At 41.7% G+C, this 15632-nt stretch overlaps 1 protein-coding gene across 1 annotated transcript; it reads right to left on the bottom strand.

Moving 5' to 3' along the window:
• Positions 1–1686: 1686 nt before the first annotated feature.
• CRHBP (corticotropin releasing hormone binding protein) lies at positions 1687–13705 on the bottom strand. Its single transcript, XM_068533520.1, has 7 exons — positions 13625–13705; positions 13172–13265; positions 12746–12903; positions 11097–11307; positions 9226–9374; positions 5505–5622; positions 1687–1844 (listed from the first exon to the last, which is right to left on the bottom strand). Exons 1-7 carry the CDS (start codon positions 13703–13705, stop codon positions 1687–1689), a joined length of 969 nt encoding a protein of 322 aa, XP_068389621.1.
• Positions 13706–15632: the final 1927 nt, after the last annotated feature.

Here is a 15632-nt window from a genome sequence, read left to right as displayed (position 1 = left end):
TAGCTTGAAAAATGTCCCTTAGGAACAAAAGCAAGTTGTCCTAACTTCCATGGTAAAAATACTTGCCTCCTGACCTCAGACCACTTATTTTCTCTACTCAGCATAAGGGAATCATGAGGGTTAAGAACCAGAAACTTCAGATTGTGATATGTGACTGCATTAATTCTTTGGTTGCTAGAGAGACTATGAAAAAGATAAAAGGGTTCAACTACACAGAATTTATTTTCTATGAAATAAGAAATCCAGCATCTTACGTAACTAGTCAGGAATTATACAGCCATGTGTTCAGACATTTATTCATTCTTCCCAGCCTTTATCCCAGCATTTATCCATCTATCCATTCAGGCATTTATTCATTCATTTGCTAAAGTATCCACTCATTCCAAAATACCTACTGAGACAAAATTTGTGCTCAATCCTGGGTATTTTTAGCACTTTCAGTCACTATTTTTCTTTCTGCTTGGTTTTCAGATTTTGTTAACAAGCCCAGTGTATGGGGTTCCAGTACATTCCATTATAAAATTATATTAAATATGTTTGGGGAATCAGAATCAAGCCATTAATTATGGAACAGTTTGCAGCTTCCATCCATTAATTCAAAGTAAAGAGGACTATTCACTTAGGAGTATTTCCTTTGTTCCTCAGGACCTCATTTTTGACCCCAAGGTGTCTTTTACAGACCACATGCTTGGTCTCAAGCCAAACGTGGACAAAGCTCAGTCAACAGTAAACTGCCTTCAGTACCAAAAAAGTACTCAGGTTTCTGCAAATTGTGTCTATGAGAGTTTAAGGCCTTTGTTGTCCTTGTTGAAAAGTACACTCTTTACTGTGACAAAGACATATGTAAAACATGTATTCTCAGTTTTCTTGGAGGACAGTGGAAGAGGGATCCCCACATCTTGCTTCCCTATCACCACCAATTGGTTAGTGTTGTTTGTTCAAACATTGCAATTTTACCTTCTGCCCTAAATAATCCTACTTAACGACCCAGGGTTCTTGGAGCTCTAAGAAGTCTAAAATGATTTAGTTCAGCATTTGGTGCTGTACCACCTGAGAACATTATTTTCTGATGGTAATAAGGGAAGGAACTACTCAGGAAAACAAAGCAGGATGTTGAGGTGCCAACATTCTGAATATGTTTATTCATGTTCGGATTTATGGATGCAAAGTGTTTTACATGCTACAAATGTTTGTTAAAAACAAGTTGTTATAAGTCAATAAATAATACTAGCTACAACTATTCTCTACTATAAACAGAATAATAAGCAGAAAATAAATAGACAGATACAACTACTTTGGTACACACAGACATGCATTTTCTGTCATAAAACTGATAAGAACACTACCATTTTTATTTCTTTGTAGTATTTTCCCTTGAGATACAAGTTTTTATTGCACATTTCTTTGCACTTGTCTTACCAGTTCAGGTTGGTAGCATATCAAAGAATTACTGGAAACTGGTTTTCTACTGGGGTGGGGGGGAGGGCTTATTTTCTGCCATGTGGTCATTTATATCTTACAAACGAAAAAGAAGCAAGGTACAAAAATTAGTGTGTGTGATATGTGCTCAAGGTTGGGAATACTGACTGGTATGAAAGGTTCTTAACTAGCTGCTCATCAAAATCATATATAACAGCCATTAAAAACTCCCTTAGCTAGCAGCATGGAAATCATTGGCTTGGTTATTCAAAGAGTAGACAAACAGAATTCCTGGATACTGTTTCCATTTGGGTTTTCCAGTTCGTATGGTTCCAGCTGGCGGTATTCAAAAGTCACACGATTTACATGTTTTCCGCTGGAGACCATGCGTACCACCGTGTTGTCACAGCCAATTTTCATCTGGGCTATAATTCATGGAAAAAGTAAAAGTTTCCCAGCGGGTTAGAAACGACACAGTCAAACCATTTCTGTCCATGAGATCATTTAAACACGAAGAAAGCAAGGGGATGTAGCTTCCTCTCACGTACTCAAACCACGCATCTGCCATCAGGTGAAACGTGTTTGTTCTCATTCTTATAATGTACAGCTGACCTTGAACGACGTGGCTGGTGCGTGGGGCGTTAGGGGGTGAGGACCCTCCCCACAGGTGAAAATCTGAGTATAATTTATAGTCTGCCCTCCAGATCCACGGTTCCTCCAGATCCGAGGTTCCACATTCTCGGGCTCAATCAACCTAGGATTGTGTAGTACTGTAGTATCTACTATTGAAAAAAATCTGCCTATAAGTGGGCCCCCGCAGTTCAAACCACTGTTGTTCAGGGTCAACTGTATAATTAATTGTAGAACAGTGAAATTAAACTCAGCCTTTCTCCTCATGTGCAAGAACACTGTTAGTCAAACAAAACTGGCTGCAAAGAGGTAAGAAGATATCTCCTTGTGCTTTTTACGTTCTCCTACCTGCAAAGATTTGGTGGTGAAGGCAGACGAAGGCAAGCATCCGACCTGCTGCACCTTTGCTCTAGTTGTGTCCTCAGTGGGGGCAGTGCCGCCCTCTAGGGACAGGTTGGAAATTTGCAGAGGCAGTTTTTGGTTATATCTGGGGGGGCAAGTGGCATTTAGTGGGCAGGGCTGAAGGATGGAGTGTATTGCGGGAAATTTATGTAGACCAAAAATATCACCTATTTATTATTTTCTGAGCCTCAGTAATAATTCTGTTTTACATATAAACAAAAATATCATTTGCATGGTTTAGACATACACTAAGTATACTCATTTTTGTTCTATTGTTCACCTGTACTTTTTATCTCTAATTTTTTTCTGTACTTCTTATATGGAACGACTTTTGATATCCTTACTTCTCTTAAATCCACTCTTATTCATTATTTTTATAAGCATCTGGCAACATTTATGTATCTTCTAGTACAGATGTGCCTGAGCAGTTATACACTGAAACTGTGTGTGTGTTTTTAAGGCATTCTTCAAAAATTTTTTTTCAGCTTTATTGAGGTATAGTTGACAGAAATTGTATATATTTAAGGTGTACAACATGATGGTTTTATATAAATATACATTGTGAAATGATCACCATAATCAAGCTAATCAACATTCATTACCTCACATAGTTACCTTTTTTTTTTTCTTTTCATTCCCCACTCCCCTCCCTTCTGGCAACCATCTGTTTGTTCTCTGTACCTGTTTCTGTTTTGTGAAACTCAGCATTTTTATTAAAAATTACTTTTATTTCTTCAGCCTCAATCTGGTTCCTGAGGCAAGATTTATCTGCCCTACAGTAATCCTTTCTGCTGTTTTAATTTTCTCAATCTTTTCTTCCCCACGTTGTCTCTATAAGGCCTAAATTCTGAGAAATGTTATTAACCTTGTATAACAGGTACTTCACAAACATGTACCTGGGTTTAAATGAAGTAAAACAGCCAGATAGAGTTATTTAGGTAAAAGTCAATTTGGAGACATAATAAATATAAACCCTATAATTATTTTAATATAAGCACCAGGGAGTCTAGGCTAAGCTTCTGTTGAAGAAGTCCAAAGTTAATTTTTTAAATTTTTAAAAATAAATTCATTTATTTTTTATTTATTTTTGGCTGTGTTGGGTCTTCCTTGCAATGAACGGGCCCGTCATCGCGGTGGCTTCTCTTGTTGTGGAGCACGGCTCCAGGCATGCAGGCTTCAGTAGTTGTGGCACGTGGGCTCAGAAGTTGTGGCTCGCTGGCTCTAGAGTGCAGGCTCAGTAGTTGTGGTGCACGAGCTTAGTTGCTCCGCGGCATGTGGGATCTTCCCGGACCAGGGCTCGAACCCTTTTCCCCCGCATTGGCAGGCGGATTCTTAACCACTGCGCCACCAGGGAAGTCCCTAATTTTCTTTAAATTGTTTGCAAGGCCATTCTTTTCTGATCTTACTCTGAACTTTAATCTACATAACGTGCCTTATTTCCTTTAGTTAATGCGCATATCATTTATTATTTGACATAATTCCTAATACAATCCATTGTAAAGGGCAGGATACCTAAGAGTTCATCATTGTCTGAACGACTTAAGAGGGGCTCATGAAAACATGGTGAATTAAAGAAAAAAGTGAAGTCTAAAATGAACCAGTGAGTCAGATAATTCAAGCCTTCACATTATCTTAAGACTGGTTTCAACTATCTAGATAATGCAGGCAAAAGTGGTTTTTTGGCCATAGTAACACCCTTTGAAATCAAGTCATATAATTCATGCACCAAAATTACTGTGGCTTCAATTATCTAAATGTTAAGGCATGATTGTGCTTCAGTTCTTAATCTAATCTTTTTACCCAGCTCAAAGGCACCTCCTCACAGGTGCTCTCCATCAGCCTGGAAGGATCCAGTGCCTCTGAGAGCACACACAAAGGGAGAGAAGCCATGATGCACTGGTTTAAACCAGGGCTCAGGTGTAAATTAGCATAAACTAACCCCCAAGCTTTTAGCAAAGTGGGTTTTTAGAAATCTTTTCCCTTTACCTGTGTACATTAATTCTATTTCAGAGAGATTTTGTTTATTAAGTTCCCAGCATTAGCTCAGAGAGAGAAAATACTGGTTGGCAGACCTGGCTTTAATTAAAACTGGTAACAGCTGATCAAAAGGCTGTCTGATTTGCAGCTTCATTATTTAGTTGGTTAGTGATGTGTGCTTACAAAATAGGAAGGGGGCTATGGTAAGGGATGAAAGACTGTTCTTCTGTTTGACTTTTGTCTCTTAAAAGATAATCACGGGTTCCTGCATCAGAAGTACAGATACAGGAGTGACCTTTACAGAAATGTTTTATGTAACTCTCTCCCTCCCCCTTGGATTTCATTAATTAATTTGGTCACTAGTCAGCAATTCCCACCCCCCTCACCCCACCCGAGCATAATCAAATGGAAAAGCTTCACTGATCTATAACAAAGAAAACCTGATTCTGTTTGGCGAGAACCAGGTCTTTTATTACCCGTGACCATTTTTAGATCTCAGAATTTACCTCTGTTTTGCAGTGGTCTTTCAGAGGCTGGTTTTGCTGCTAGAAGTTGGGGACATTCAGCAGTTCTGAGAATTTCTAATAAAGCGTATCACCTTTTAATGTGTCAATATTTACTATGAGTAATACACACACATATACATATGCATGGTAAAGTTATTTAGATATTACTTCATTTTTATACTATGACTAATTGACAATACATCCACTATTTGAACTACGGTTTTCAGTCAGTAAAATCTTTGGTCTCGAGAGGAGGAAAGCAGGGACCTTCAAGAAGGTGGACAGAGCACAGAACCAAAAAGCTTTGTCTTTTTCATAGTTGTACCTAGGGCAAACCTTAAACACGAAACCTTGTTACTTCACAAGTTTTTCTCCCACTGTCAGATATTGTGGTCATGCATTCTTGATACTGTGCCTAGGCTCAAATGCAAAAGCCTCACACTTGCTCAATGTGCAAAATCAAAGTTTCTTTGGTGGAACCTGCCTTCCCATGTATAAAAAATTTGAGGCATTTTATTTAAGGAGACAATCTTAATAGGCACATAAATAATAATCAAAGAAATATCTTACCAGGGCCGTGAAAAGGATAGCAGAGATCAGCTAAAGGCATCATCTTGGAAGGGTCCAATCCAGTTCCTCCCAGCAGCTCCACAAAGTCTCCTATTCCCACACAACCTGCTGAGGACTTCTAAGAGAGTAAAGCAGCAGAGGAAGATGTATTTAAACCAATTATGGAAGTCAAACCATTTGACCAATGGCAAGTTGGTGAATTCAGTCAGCTGTAGACATGCTGGCTTTGCCATTTAATTTAACATCCAGGACTCTGGGAAGTAAGACTTTTTAAAGAAAAAAAAAATCATAGGAAATCATTGCTTTTCTAAATCGGTTGAGTAATCATTTTAAAAAATGTTATGTGCATTTAAAAAACATTTTTTTATAAGCTCAAGGACTAGAATGATGAAATTGGAATCTGTAAACTCCATATACAATATATGAAAATTGAATCTGAAAATGCTTTGCTTTTTAAATCATTTGGACATACACAACGAATTATTTGAATTTCTTAATGCATGCAGTCAGAGTTTTTATAAATAGGGCTTCCACATCAGTTTTTTCTTCAACTTACCTATTTTCTTCTTCTTTATAAAAGACTTTTTCTGCTATTGAGACAATTTTTATCCTTTCTACTGATAAGGAGTTAGACTAGTTAAAAGAATATTAAAAAAAGAAGAGACCCCTCATTTGGGGCTCTATTTAGCTAGAGTTACTATCAACTTTCTCCTTCCAACTAAAATAAACTTATTTCAAGCTACTCAAAATAAGTATGTAGTGTTAAGACTTTGTGTGATGCACTGTAATGACCTTTTTCTGCTTCCCTTCATCTTTTCCACACTGTGTCATCCACAGCAATTCCTGTGCTTCACTTTCCCATGCAAACAAAGCAGACCCCCTCTCAGCCCCAAATGTCACAGTTTGGGCCACCCATTTCCCGTGATCAGGGCTGGCCTTGTGATCGTGCCACCCGTGCCCACAGGGCTCACACTTTCAAGGCCTAGTGCTTGGCTTAATGCTCTGCTGTCACCATTTTGAAATTCTTAATAATTTTAAAATAAGGCCCCTGTATTTTCATTTTGTACTGTCCCCCCACAAATTATACAGCCAGTTTTGCCTGTGATCCTCTTCTTCATTGAGACATACCCATCAAGAGATCTAGCGGAATGTGGCAAGGTGCTTAGAAGCTAACCAGATAGACCATGCTACATAGGGACCAAAATCTAAAACAGAGAATGTAAAACACACACATACATAAAAGCGCACACAGTCCAACATTTGGAAGATATTGAAATGCAACTGGACCTAAACAACCAATAGAAAATAATACAACAGCAACTCTTTGACTAATGAAAGGAAGCAGGTGTGGGCATATATATTTAAAGCACCTACTCTGTGCTGGGTTCTATGCTTAGGTATTTTACACGTAATTTCATCAATGATGAAATAGAGGGTTAGTTAGCCCCACTGTGTACAGGGCTCATTTTCTTGTATGAACAGTTGAATAAGCCATTTAGACGTAAAGGGAAAAAAATGTAATTGCCTTTCCCTTGAGTAGAGGGTGTCCAGGGGGAACATGTCTTAAGACTAAACATTCCACCTCGTTCTATAGGTTCCAAATTTCACAGGAGGAGGTGAAGGGGAAAAGGCAGGCTCAGGAGAGAGAAATGGGAAATAAGAAGTTGGGAAGAAATGGAAGCTAAAATGAAGGGAACAAAACCAGGAAACAAGGAGGTTGGGAGCATGTACTTTTTGGCATTCAGTGACTTTTCTCTCCTCTTTCCAAACCCCTCAGCTGTTCTTATAAACAACGGCAGAAGCTGAGTTGTGTAGGGACCTCTGGGGTTCAGCTCCTCAGCAGTGACCCCCGAGATTTCTTTGTTGAGGTTCTATCTCCCTGGACCAAGTCACTCTCATCTCTTGCCTAGACTATGACAATGGCCTTTTAGGTGCACTGCTGCACCACTCTGGCCCCTACAGCCCATTCATCATCATTCATGGAAGCCAGAATGACCTTTAGGTAATGTCTCCTTCCCATCGTGGACTCTGTCAATTAACTTGGTCATGAGGCCAGCAATTCCCAATCACTCTCACCCCACCTGAGCATAAGCAAATGGATTATGTCACTTTCCTGCCTGAACCCCTTCGGTGGTTTCCCACTGCACTGAAAATAAACTCAAACTCTTTAATATGACCCGCTGGGCTCTCCACCCCCTGGCCCGGCCTGTCTCCCTGATGCTGTATGATACCACTCCCCCTCTACTTTTCCTTCTTTCCATTTCTAGAACTCAGCAAGCCCATTCCTGCCTCTGAGCCTCTGCACTACTGTTGCTCTGTTCCCAGCTCTTCCTGTGGCTGCTGGCTCCTTCCTACCTATCACTGAAATCTCACTTTAAATGTCTCCTTCTCAAAAGATTTCTTTCCTGACCTTCTCATCTCAAGTAGCTGCCTGCCCCTCACTCTACCCCCTTGTCCCCAGCCACCATTCTGCTTCATTTTCTGTAGGGCACTCACCACTATTTGAAATACATTACACTTTTGCCTGTCTCATCCCACTAGAATACAGGTTCCATGTGAGTAGGACCTGTTTTGTTCATTGCTAATTTCCAGCATCTAGAAGAATTCCTTGCACATGGTAAGCACTCAGAAAATATTTTGTAAAGCAATAGATACCTAGAACACTGCAGACTTCACATTTTTTTAAGTGGTAAGCACCAAGATTACTCCTCATAGCCAAGAATAACTAAAGTGCAGATCTCTCAATCTGTCACACTTGCCATCTTCTATATTAAACATCAAGAATGACATACAAAAAATCTCAAGCCTATAAGGCTAAGCCAAAGACATCCACTTATCCTGGCCTTTATCAAAGGATTATTCTTCCACTAAGGTTCAACTTTAAAAAATAGGCACTGACCTATGAATTTAGGGCTTAAAGGAAATTGGATTTACTGCTTTTCTCAGCCCTTGTCCTATTTATTTGGTTTTCACTGAAATCTTTCTGATTAGGAACTATGACTATCTTTGATGCCAGCAAATGCATGAGCTGTCTTAACCTAGGCATATGAGAACATAAAAGGAAATGAGGATGACTCAAAGGAAACAAGCTACCAGTGCAAATAAATGTGGTCAAGCTCAGCATTAATTATAAAATCCATACAGAAGTTCATGGGGGAAAAAGTTGATGGGGAGTGTCAACTAATGTTTTGTTGTAAAATGTATGGAATTAAATGTAATGCAAAAAAACACTTCAAAACTTTACTGTATTTTGCAATATAAAAATCCAGTTTTGTATTTTATGCTACGCTTAGCATTCCTTCATAACACAGTCTGTCAATGAGATACTTCCTTCATGTCAAAAGAAAATTCCAATAATCAGAAAAACAGCTGTGTAGATGACTCACACTAGGTTCTGCTAGGAGAGAATTTTTGTAAAAGAGGCAAGTACAAGAGAGTTCAATTGTAATTATATGCCACAACTTTGCCAATTGAAAACATTTTCTAACGTCACAAGAAAAGTATTCAAGTAGTCAGAAGAGGCACCTGAGTATGCAACTTGCAGCATAACGGAAATAGAAGAGGAGTTTATTAAAGCAGCGAGGGCAGGCTCATGTGAGATCTAACCGCCAAACAGAAGGACATACTACACCAGTTCATCCACGTTTGCCCTGTGTAGTTACTTTTGCTCTGATAAAGCTGTGGTCTTAGGAAGTGACTGGGAAGCAAATAAGCAACTCACCTTTAATTGCAGACCATTTAAGTGTCCCAGGGTGAGATCAGATATTTTGATCACCACAGGATAAATTATGGAGAAGCTGCAGTTGCGATGCTTATGTGGCACGACCAGAGTAAACCTTCCATTTGGGGTCTGGGAGATGACATTGCAGGCTTTGTAGAAAAACAAAATCACATTTTCACTGCTTGGTATGCTGGGCTTTTATAGAAATTTATCTCATCCTTATTCTAAGCTCCTATTCATGGTTTAGGGGCTTGTGGCCCAGAAGAGAGTACTTATCACAAAGGCGATTTGGAGAAAGGAAGGAGTTGGGGAATAAAAAGCACCAGTGATGTATGGATATTGTCAGGAGGCCCTGGCTGCAAGGGGACTTCTAATCGTAATCTCAGGGGGTCACCTTGTTTATAACACTCACAAGACATAAATTAATAACCAACCAAACAATACTAGCTGGTAGAAGTTCTAGGAACACTTCATTAACTAGGGTCCAAGTTCAAGCTGGGAGTCGGGAAGAATCAAGGCTTAAAGGTAAGGCCAGAACTCAAACCCTGTCTGTCTGAAACCTTTATTAACTGAACTTGGAGCTATATGTTACTTTTGAGATAATAAAGTGAAGAAACATTAAACTAGTTATAAAATAGGCTGAGAAAAATACAAAGCAGGCTTATGTCTGATAAATATTTCCTGGGTGTTAAGTGATAAGTTGACTAATAGGTAAATTTTAAATGTTTATTTACTCCCAAGACTTTCTGAAATTTTGTTTTGTATCTCAAGACTAGACTTACAATAAATTTATTCTTCTAGCTATGAAACTAGAAGCATCAGCGTTTGTACTTTTTTTGGCCAGTTATGGGACAAAAGTTTCTGATTGATCAGACTATGTCAGAACTACCTTTTGCTTCCTCCTTATATTTTTAATTACACTTAATTTCAAAAAGAACTGAAATTCCTTGATGATTCTTGAAGGTTTCTGATTTCTAACCGAACAGGATATAGGAGAAACAGTTCATGGTGTCCTCTAGTGTTATTCTGCTCCAGTCCTCGGAAACAGCCTTTTTGGGGGGCTTCTTTCAAAAAAATTTTTTTGTTTTTTAAAAACAGAATTTGGGAGATCAGTCAGTACATTATTTTTTGGCAGATTAGGTAGGCCCCATTCTTCAACCACATGAAGTGTTAATATTAATACTATTGTACTATTGTATGCAACCAAAAATGAATATGTTTTCCTGATTTTTTATAAACGTCTTCCTCTTAATGGGGAAGAAATAATAAATAGATGAATGAACTCATTCTGATTAAGATAATGTGTTTTAGGCCTGGGCTATTCAGCTTTGTAGCATCTATTTGTGTATCCACCAGAAATGAACTAAATTAGAGCAATGGTTTCAGACTCCTAAGGCAATGTTGAGGTCCTCTGGTCCAGCCCTCTGCTCAGGGCATGAAATCTGTCTACACATCCTAGATATGCAGTGTTTCAGCCTTCACCTAAATATCTGTAAGACTGCAACTTCATATCTGATCCCTCAAGCTTATCCAGATCAATGGAATGACTTGGAGGGATTAAAGTTTGTCACTGAATACATTGTAGTAGCTCAGGAGATCAGAATAAGACTGGAGAAAAAATAGAATTCTAGCCACCATAAATTAGTATCTTACCTAGCCTGGTAAGTAAATTAAAAACTGATTTGATTTTCATAATAATGAGTTGGAAATATCCTTTAGGTCATTTCTAATTACAAAAGAATTTCCATTCAAATCCTTCCTCACTTCAAATTTCTTAAGTCTGTGCAATGATGCTACCTTTGAAAAGCAGAACTGACACTCTCTCCCCCCAGGTCCTGCCTTCCAACTAAGAAGACATGAAGTCCACTTACGAAAGAGGTTAGGATCTGTCTTTATGGTTAATGTGAACCCATTTCCTGGTTCATGGACCCGGAAGAAGATCATGGCCACGTTCTGGGAGGATCTGACGCTCCTTCTGCTAAGACCACTCTCACAGAAATCTATGTACCGCTCAGTCATGGGGAGAGGGTGATCCTGGGAACTGGGGAACTTCTCCCCCTTGAGAATCCAACCATCAAATACCTTCCAACAAAAAATACAGACAAAGATGATCACTTTCATCAACTCCTGAAGTCACAGGTGTGTTGAAAAGGGGGAAAAGGTTATCCAGCCATGGGCCTTCGGTCGTAAGTGAGGAATAGACAGCCTATACCCCCCTGCACACGTGCTTTCTATTTGTATATATTTTGACTGTGAGGGTTGTTTGCAAGTCACATTATTAATTAATTATTGCTTTTTTCCCCTTTATAAACTCTAACATTTCCAAAGCAAATAAACTTTCTTATACTTTATCTTTTCAGCCACCTTGGTAAATGAAACTACAGACGATATACATTTTTGTGTTGGTCATATTTTCCACACAGCCTACCTTCAGAAGAATTCCACAGGAACATAATTTGGGTTTCAGTTTTTCTCTTTCCTCATTAAAATATGAACAAAATTTCTCAAAAATTGCAAGAGGAAAAACTGGAGCAGCAACTTTACCTACCTGCTGATGGTTATACACACCCATTTTCCTCATATTTTTACTCTTATCACATATTAAAATATCAAGAACTACTTTAACACTTAGACGATAATGGCTCGTATGCAAGTTAGGAATTTTTTCCTTCACTTGTTGAAGTTTGTAGTTGGCTGGACAAACGGTCAGTCTATTGACTTTACTCTTAAAATCACCACAGGTCTCCAATTTAATGAGTCCAGCCTAGTTCACGTTAGTAAAATTACCAGCTACAAATTATTTCACCAGATCAGTCCTCTTCTATTGCGTTTGACAGGTTCCAAAATAATTCCACTTTGGGATTTTAATCATGTTCATTTTAACTGGACTGGAGAAGTCCAGCAGCCATCCCAAGCTGACCCGTTAGACTCATGGAGAACTGGGAGTGGGGATGTTATGACGCTGGGGGACTTATCCGCGCCTCCCACCTGCCTCAGACTGGATTCCTTCTCAGCAACCTTCCCCGCAGCCAGTGCCCTTCTGCTCCAAAATCAGGTCACCCAGGCATTGAAGACAGCCTCTGGGAGCCTGAAACAGCTCCACAGAGAAAGGGACCAGCAGGAGCAAGGCGGGCTCAGATCTCAGACATGTGAGGTCGCCTTCTAATCAGGACCGCGGGTTCGGTGGACCCGAGGGCTCGTGCTAGTTGGTTTGCACCCCTTTTCATCTGCTCCAGATTGCAACACAGTGGTTCGCGCCACGAGTTCTAGTCTTTGGAAGCGCCCGGGACCGAGAGCGCACAGGGATGAATTTAAACCACTGCAAGACCAAGGCACTCGCCCTTCGGGGAGTGGGGCGAGGTTCGCGCTGCGCGGGGTTCCGGAGTGCGCCTCTCCCACTCCTGCGCCAGCGAAGCATCTAATTACGAGCGGCGCCGGCTCTCCACGCTAGGGCGCAGCGTCCCGGCCATGACCCCTCCCTTGCCCCGCGGCTGGGGCTGCGCCTGGCGGGGCGCCTCACCTTCAGGAAGTCCCCGCTCTCACAGTCGATGGAGACCAGTTCGTAGTGGATCGTGATAAACTCCTCGGGCTCTGCGATGAAGAAGGCGGCGCAGTGCAGCTGCGGCCGGTCGGCGGTGAAGGTGAACTGGCCCTGGAGGCTCAGCATGTCCAGGCACCCTGGGCGGGGGGAGGGCAGCGGGGTTGGGGGTCCCAGGTTGCAGCCACTGCGGCGGCACCCGGGGCAGCCCCTCTCCGCTCGCGCTCCGACTCCCAGCCTCGGCTGCGCCCCGCTTCCGCGCTCCGCGTGCGTCACCCCATCTCGCCCCAGTGCGCCTCCTCGGACTGACCCTTAGCGATGCGGACTGCGCCCCCCGCGGTCCTCAACAATCCCCACCTCCCCGCTGCCCGCGGACGGACGCCAGCCAGCCAGGCAGCCCCGACTCACGCATAGCGCGGCGGTACAGCTGCTCCCCCGGCAGCTCCCGCTTCAGGTTGGCGCTGAAGAGTAGGAAAGGGTCGTGGTCCACAGCTTCCCGCAGCTGGCCAGGAAAAAAGTCAGTCCGCAAAAGTTCAAGGAGGGGGAAAGGGGACCAGAAGCAAGGCACCCTCCCTGCCCCGCGGCAAAGAGAATAAAGTGACCGGGTCAACGTCTCCCGGGTCCAGAGAAGACGGGAAGGTTTAGACCTTTCCTATCAGACCAGGGTATGCCCAGGGACCAGAGGGAAGGAGGAAGAGGCAGGGGGGAAGACCCAGGGGAAACCAGAGGAGAGAGGGGGCACAGTAAATGCGGAAGGAAGAGCTAACCAAAACATGTCTGAGAGCGGAGGCAGCCTGCCCACCCCCAAGGCTGGACACTCACCACAGGAAGGTGTGATGGGTCAACCGGGTAATCGCTCACCTCCAGGTACCGGCTCTCCCCTCTTAGAGCCATCAGGCAGATCAGAATGAAGTGACACTGAAGTTTGAAAGTGGGAGCCATGCCGGCCTTGCCTCTGCAGCTGGTGCTTTCTGCTCCGCAGGTCTGGGCTTTGCTTCCCACGCGCTCCCCCAGGCTGAGAGCTAGAAGCTGGTAGGGTCCCTTTGCTGGGTCTCTTTTATAGAGCAGTGAGGAGGGGAGGCTCTCTGCCCCTTAACTGATCTGAGCTCAGTAACCATGGGTTACTCTGTCTCAGTGACAAAGTGCTTGGTGATGACGAGGGTCCAGCTCTCAGCCGCAAACTTTCTGAGTGGTCCAGCGTTATTCACCAAGAATGATTTCAGACACTTACAACTTAGTGAATTAAAGTGTGGGAGAAAGAATGAAGCAAGGATGGAGAATAAGGGATGGCATTTTACTTGGCCTGCCACATGCTGAATTATCCTCTCCCATGGACATGCAGGGAATTTTTGGTTTTGCAAAGCCAAGTGACAGTGTTACACACAGGCATGAAATACCCAGACACACACAACCTTATCATACAGACTTGTCACATAACCTTAAATGGAATCATGTTGGAAATTGTCAGAGAACATAGTATTCATGCAATTGCTCATGCCTCTCAGGAAGAAACTTGAGGCATTTTCAGCTCCAAAGAGAAGCTGATTTTGTAGAATATTGCAATCATGTAATTCAAGCTTTCTTTCTGTCCCTTGGTCTTTGCTTTATCCTGGTCCAGTTTCTTGTAAGCTTTTCCTTAATAGAAAGCTAACTCTGGAGTCCATGGACTCCTGGATTTCAGCCGAGCTCTGTCACATAGCCTGAATGTATATAAGATGGACACACTCCTGGGCCAGCTAACCGTGGCCATGACCTTAACATCCATCTGAACCACTGAGAGATGGAGTCATTCCATTTCACGCCTTCGAATACCTGGATTACTTTCATACTCTGGTAGAAGGACCTGCTGAGAAGCTTTATTAAAATGGCTCATCAGCGAATTTACAGGGCTAAACAAATGACTTAGAGATGCAGGAATAAGTTAACCTTATCTTTGCTGATTAGATGAGAAGAGAATTGCTCCTCCTTTATGTCCAAAACTGTGGGAAATATGAAGATCTCCACTTTCAGTTTTCTCACCCCTCTCCAATCTCTGTGCTGAGCAAGGCCACTACAAATCTAAAAAAATTCATGTTTTTACTTCTGCCTGACAGAAAACATGGTTACTACCCATAGCTTTCTTTGCTATTAAAATTATTCCAAATAATAAGACCATCATATAGGGTTTTAACTCAAGGAAATAGTTCTATATTTAGTGTGTAAATACTCAGAATGAAGCAGCCATTTGTCTAGTGGTGTCAGAACTTGATATTTTCATATTTAAGACAATTCTGAGCTCTGAAGGAGCTGCCTCTTCATTGTTTAACCTGGAGGCCTTCCTACCATAGTCCAACTTTGTAAACAGTCCTCAGACCACAGACAGCATGAGAGGAGAGGGCACCCAAATGTCATAAACACTAGCCACTATGTCCTTCTCCCCATCCTGGGACTCTTTAGATGTCTGAATTTTAGAGACGGTATAAAGAAACCTGAGAGGAATAAAAAAAAAGAGAAAAACAAATGGCTTAACCTCAACTGCACACATGCCAGGCCTGTCTCCAGAAAGAGCTGGGATAAATGAGGGGAAACACGATGACAGAGGGGTAACAACCTATTTTACGAAACAATCCACAAACTATGGTAGAAAAAGAATTTCATTCCTACCAAGTCCTAGGTGGGGATATTCATGTGTTATTTTCACCAGTTTGGCAAATATCTACTAAGTCAGTGGAAACTGTGTTTTGTTTTGTTTAAATAAGAGTAACTAAAGGATGAAAATTAGAACCTATAGGGGAATAACAAGAAGATGGAGTTGGAGGACAAAGAGAAGAAGGTAGCCATTCTCTGTGAGCAGAAGTATTAAAAATGGGTGAGAGCAATGGAAGAGCCA

Source organism: Eschrichtius robustus, chromosome 2, assembly GCF_028021215.1.
Source record: "Eschrichtius robustus isolate mEscRob2 chromosome 2, mEscRob2.pri, whole genome shotgun sequence".
NCBI lineage: Eukaryota > Metazoa > Chordata > Mammalia > Artiodactyla > Eschrichtiidae > Eschrichtius > Eschrichtius robustus.
This window is presented reverse-complemented; position numbering and strand designations above follow the sequence as displayed.

Bases quoted from the DNA above. Each gene is read 5' to 3' on its own strand.
- CRHBP (XM_068533520.1), bottom strand. From the start codon at position 13,705: ATGGCTCCCACTTTCAAACTTCAGTGTCACTTCATTCTGATCTGCCTG. The intron at 5,623-9,225 runs GTGAGTTGCTTA...TTACTCTCTTAG, and splicing joins TAAATGGTCTGCAATTAAAG to AAGTCCTCAGCAGGTTGTGT. The intron at 1,845-5,504 runs GTAAGATATTTC...CATGAATTATAG, and splicing joins CTATCCTTTTCACGGCCCTG to CCCAGATGAAAATTGGCTGT.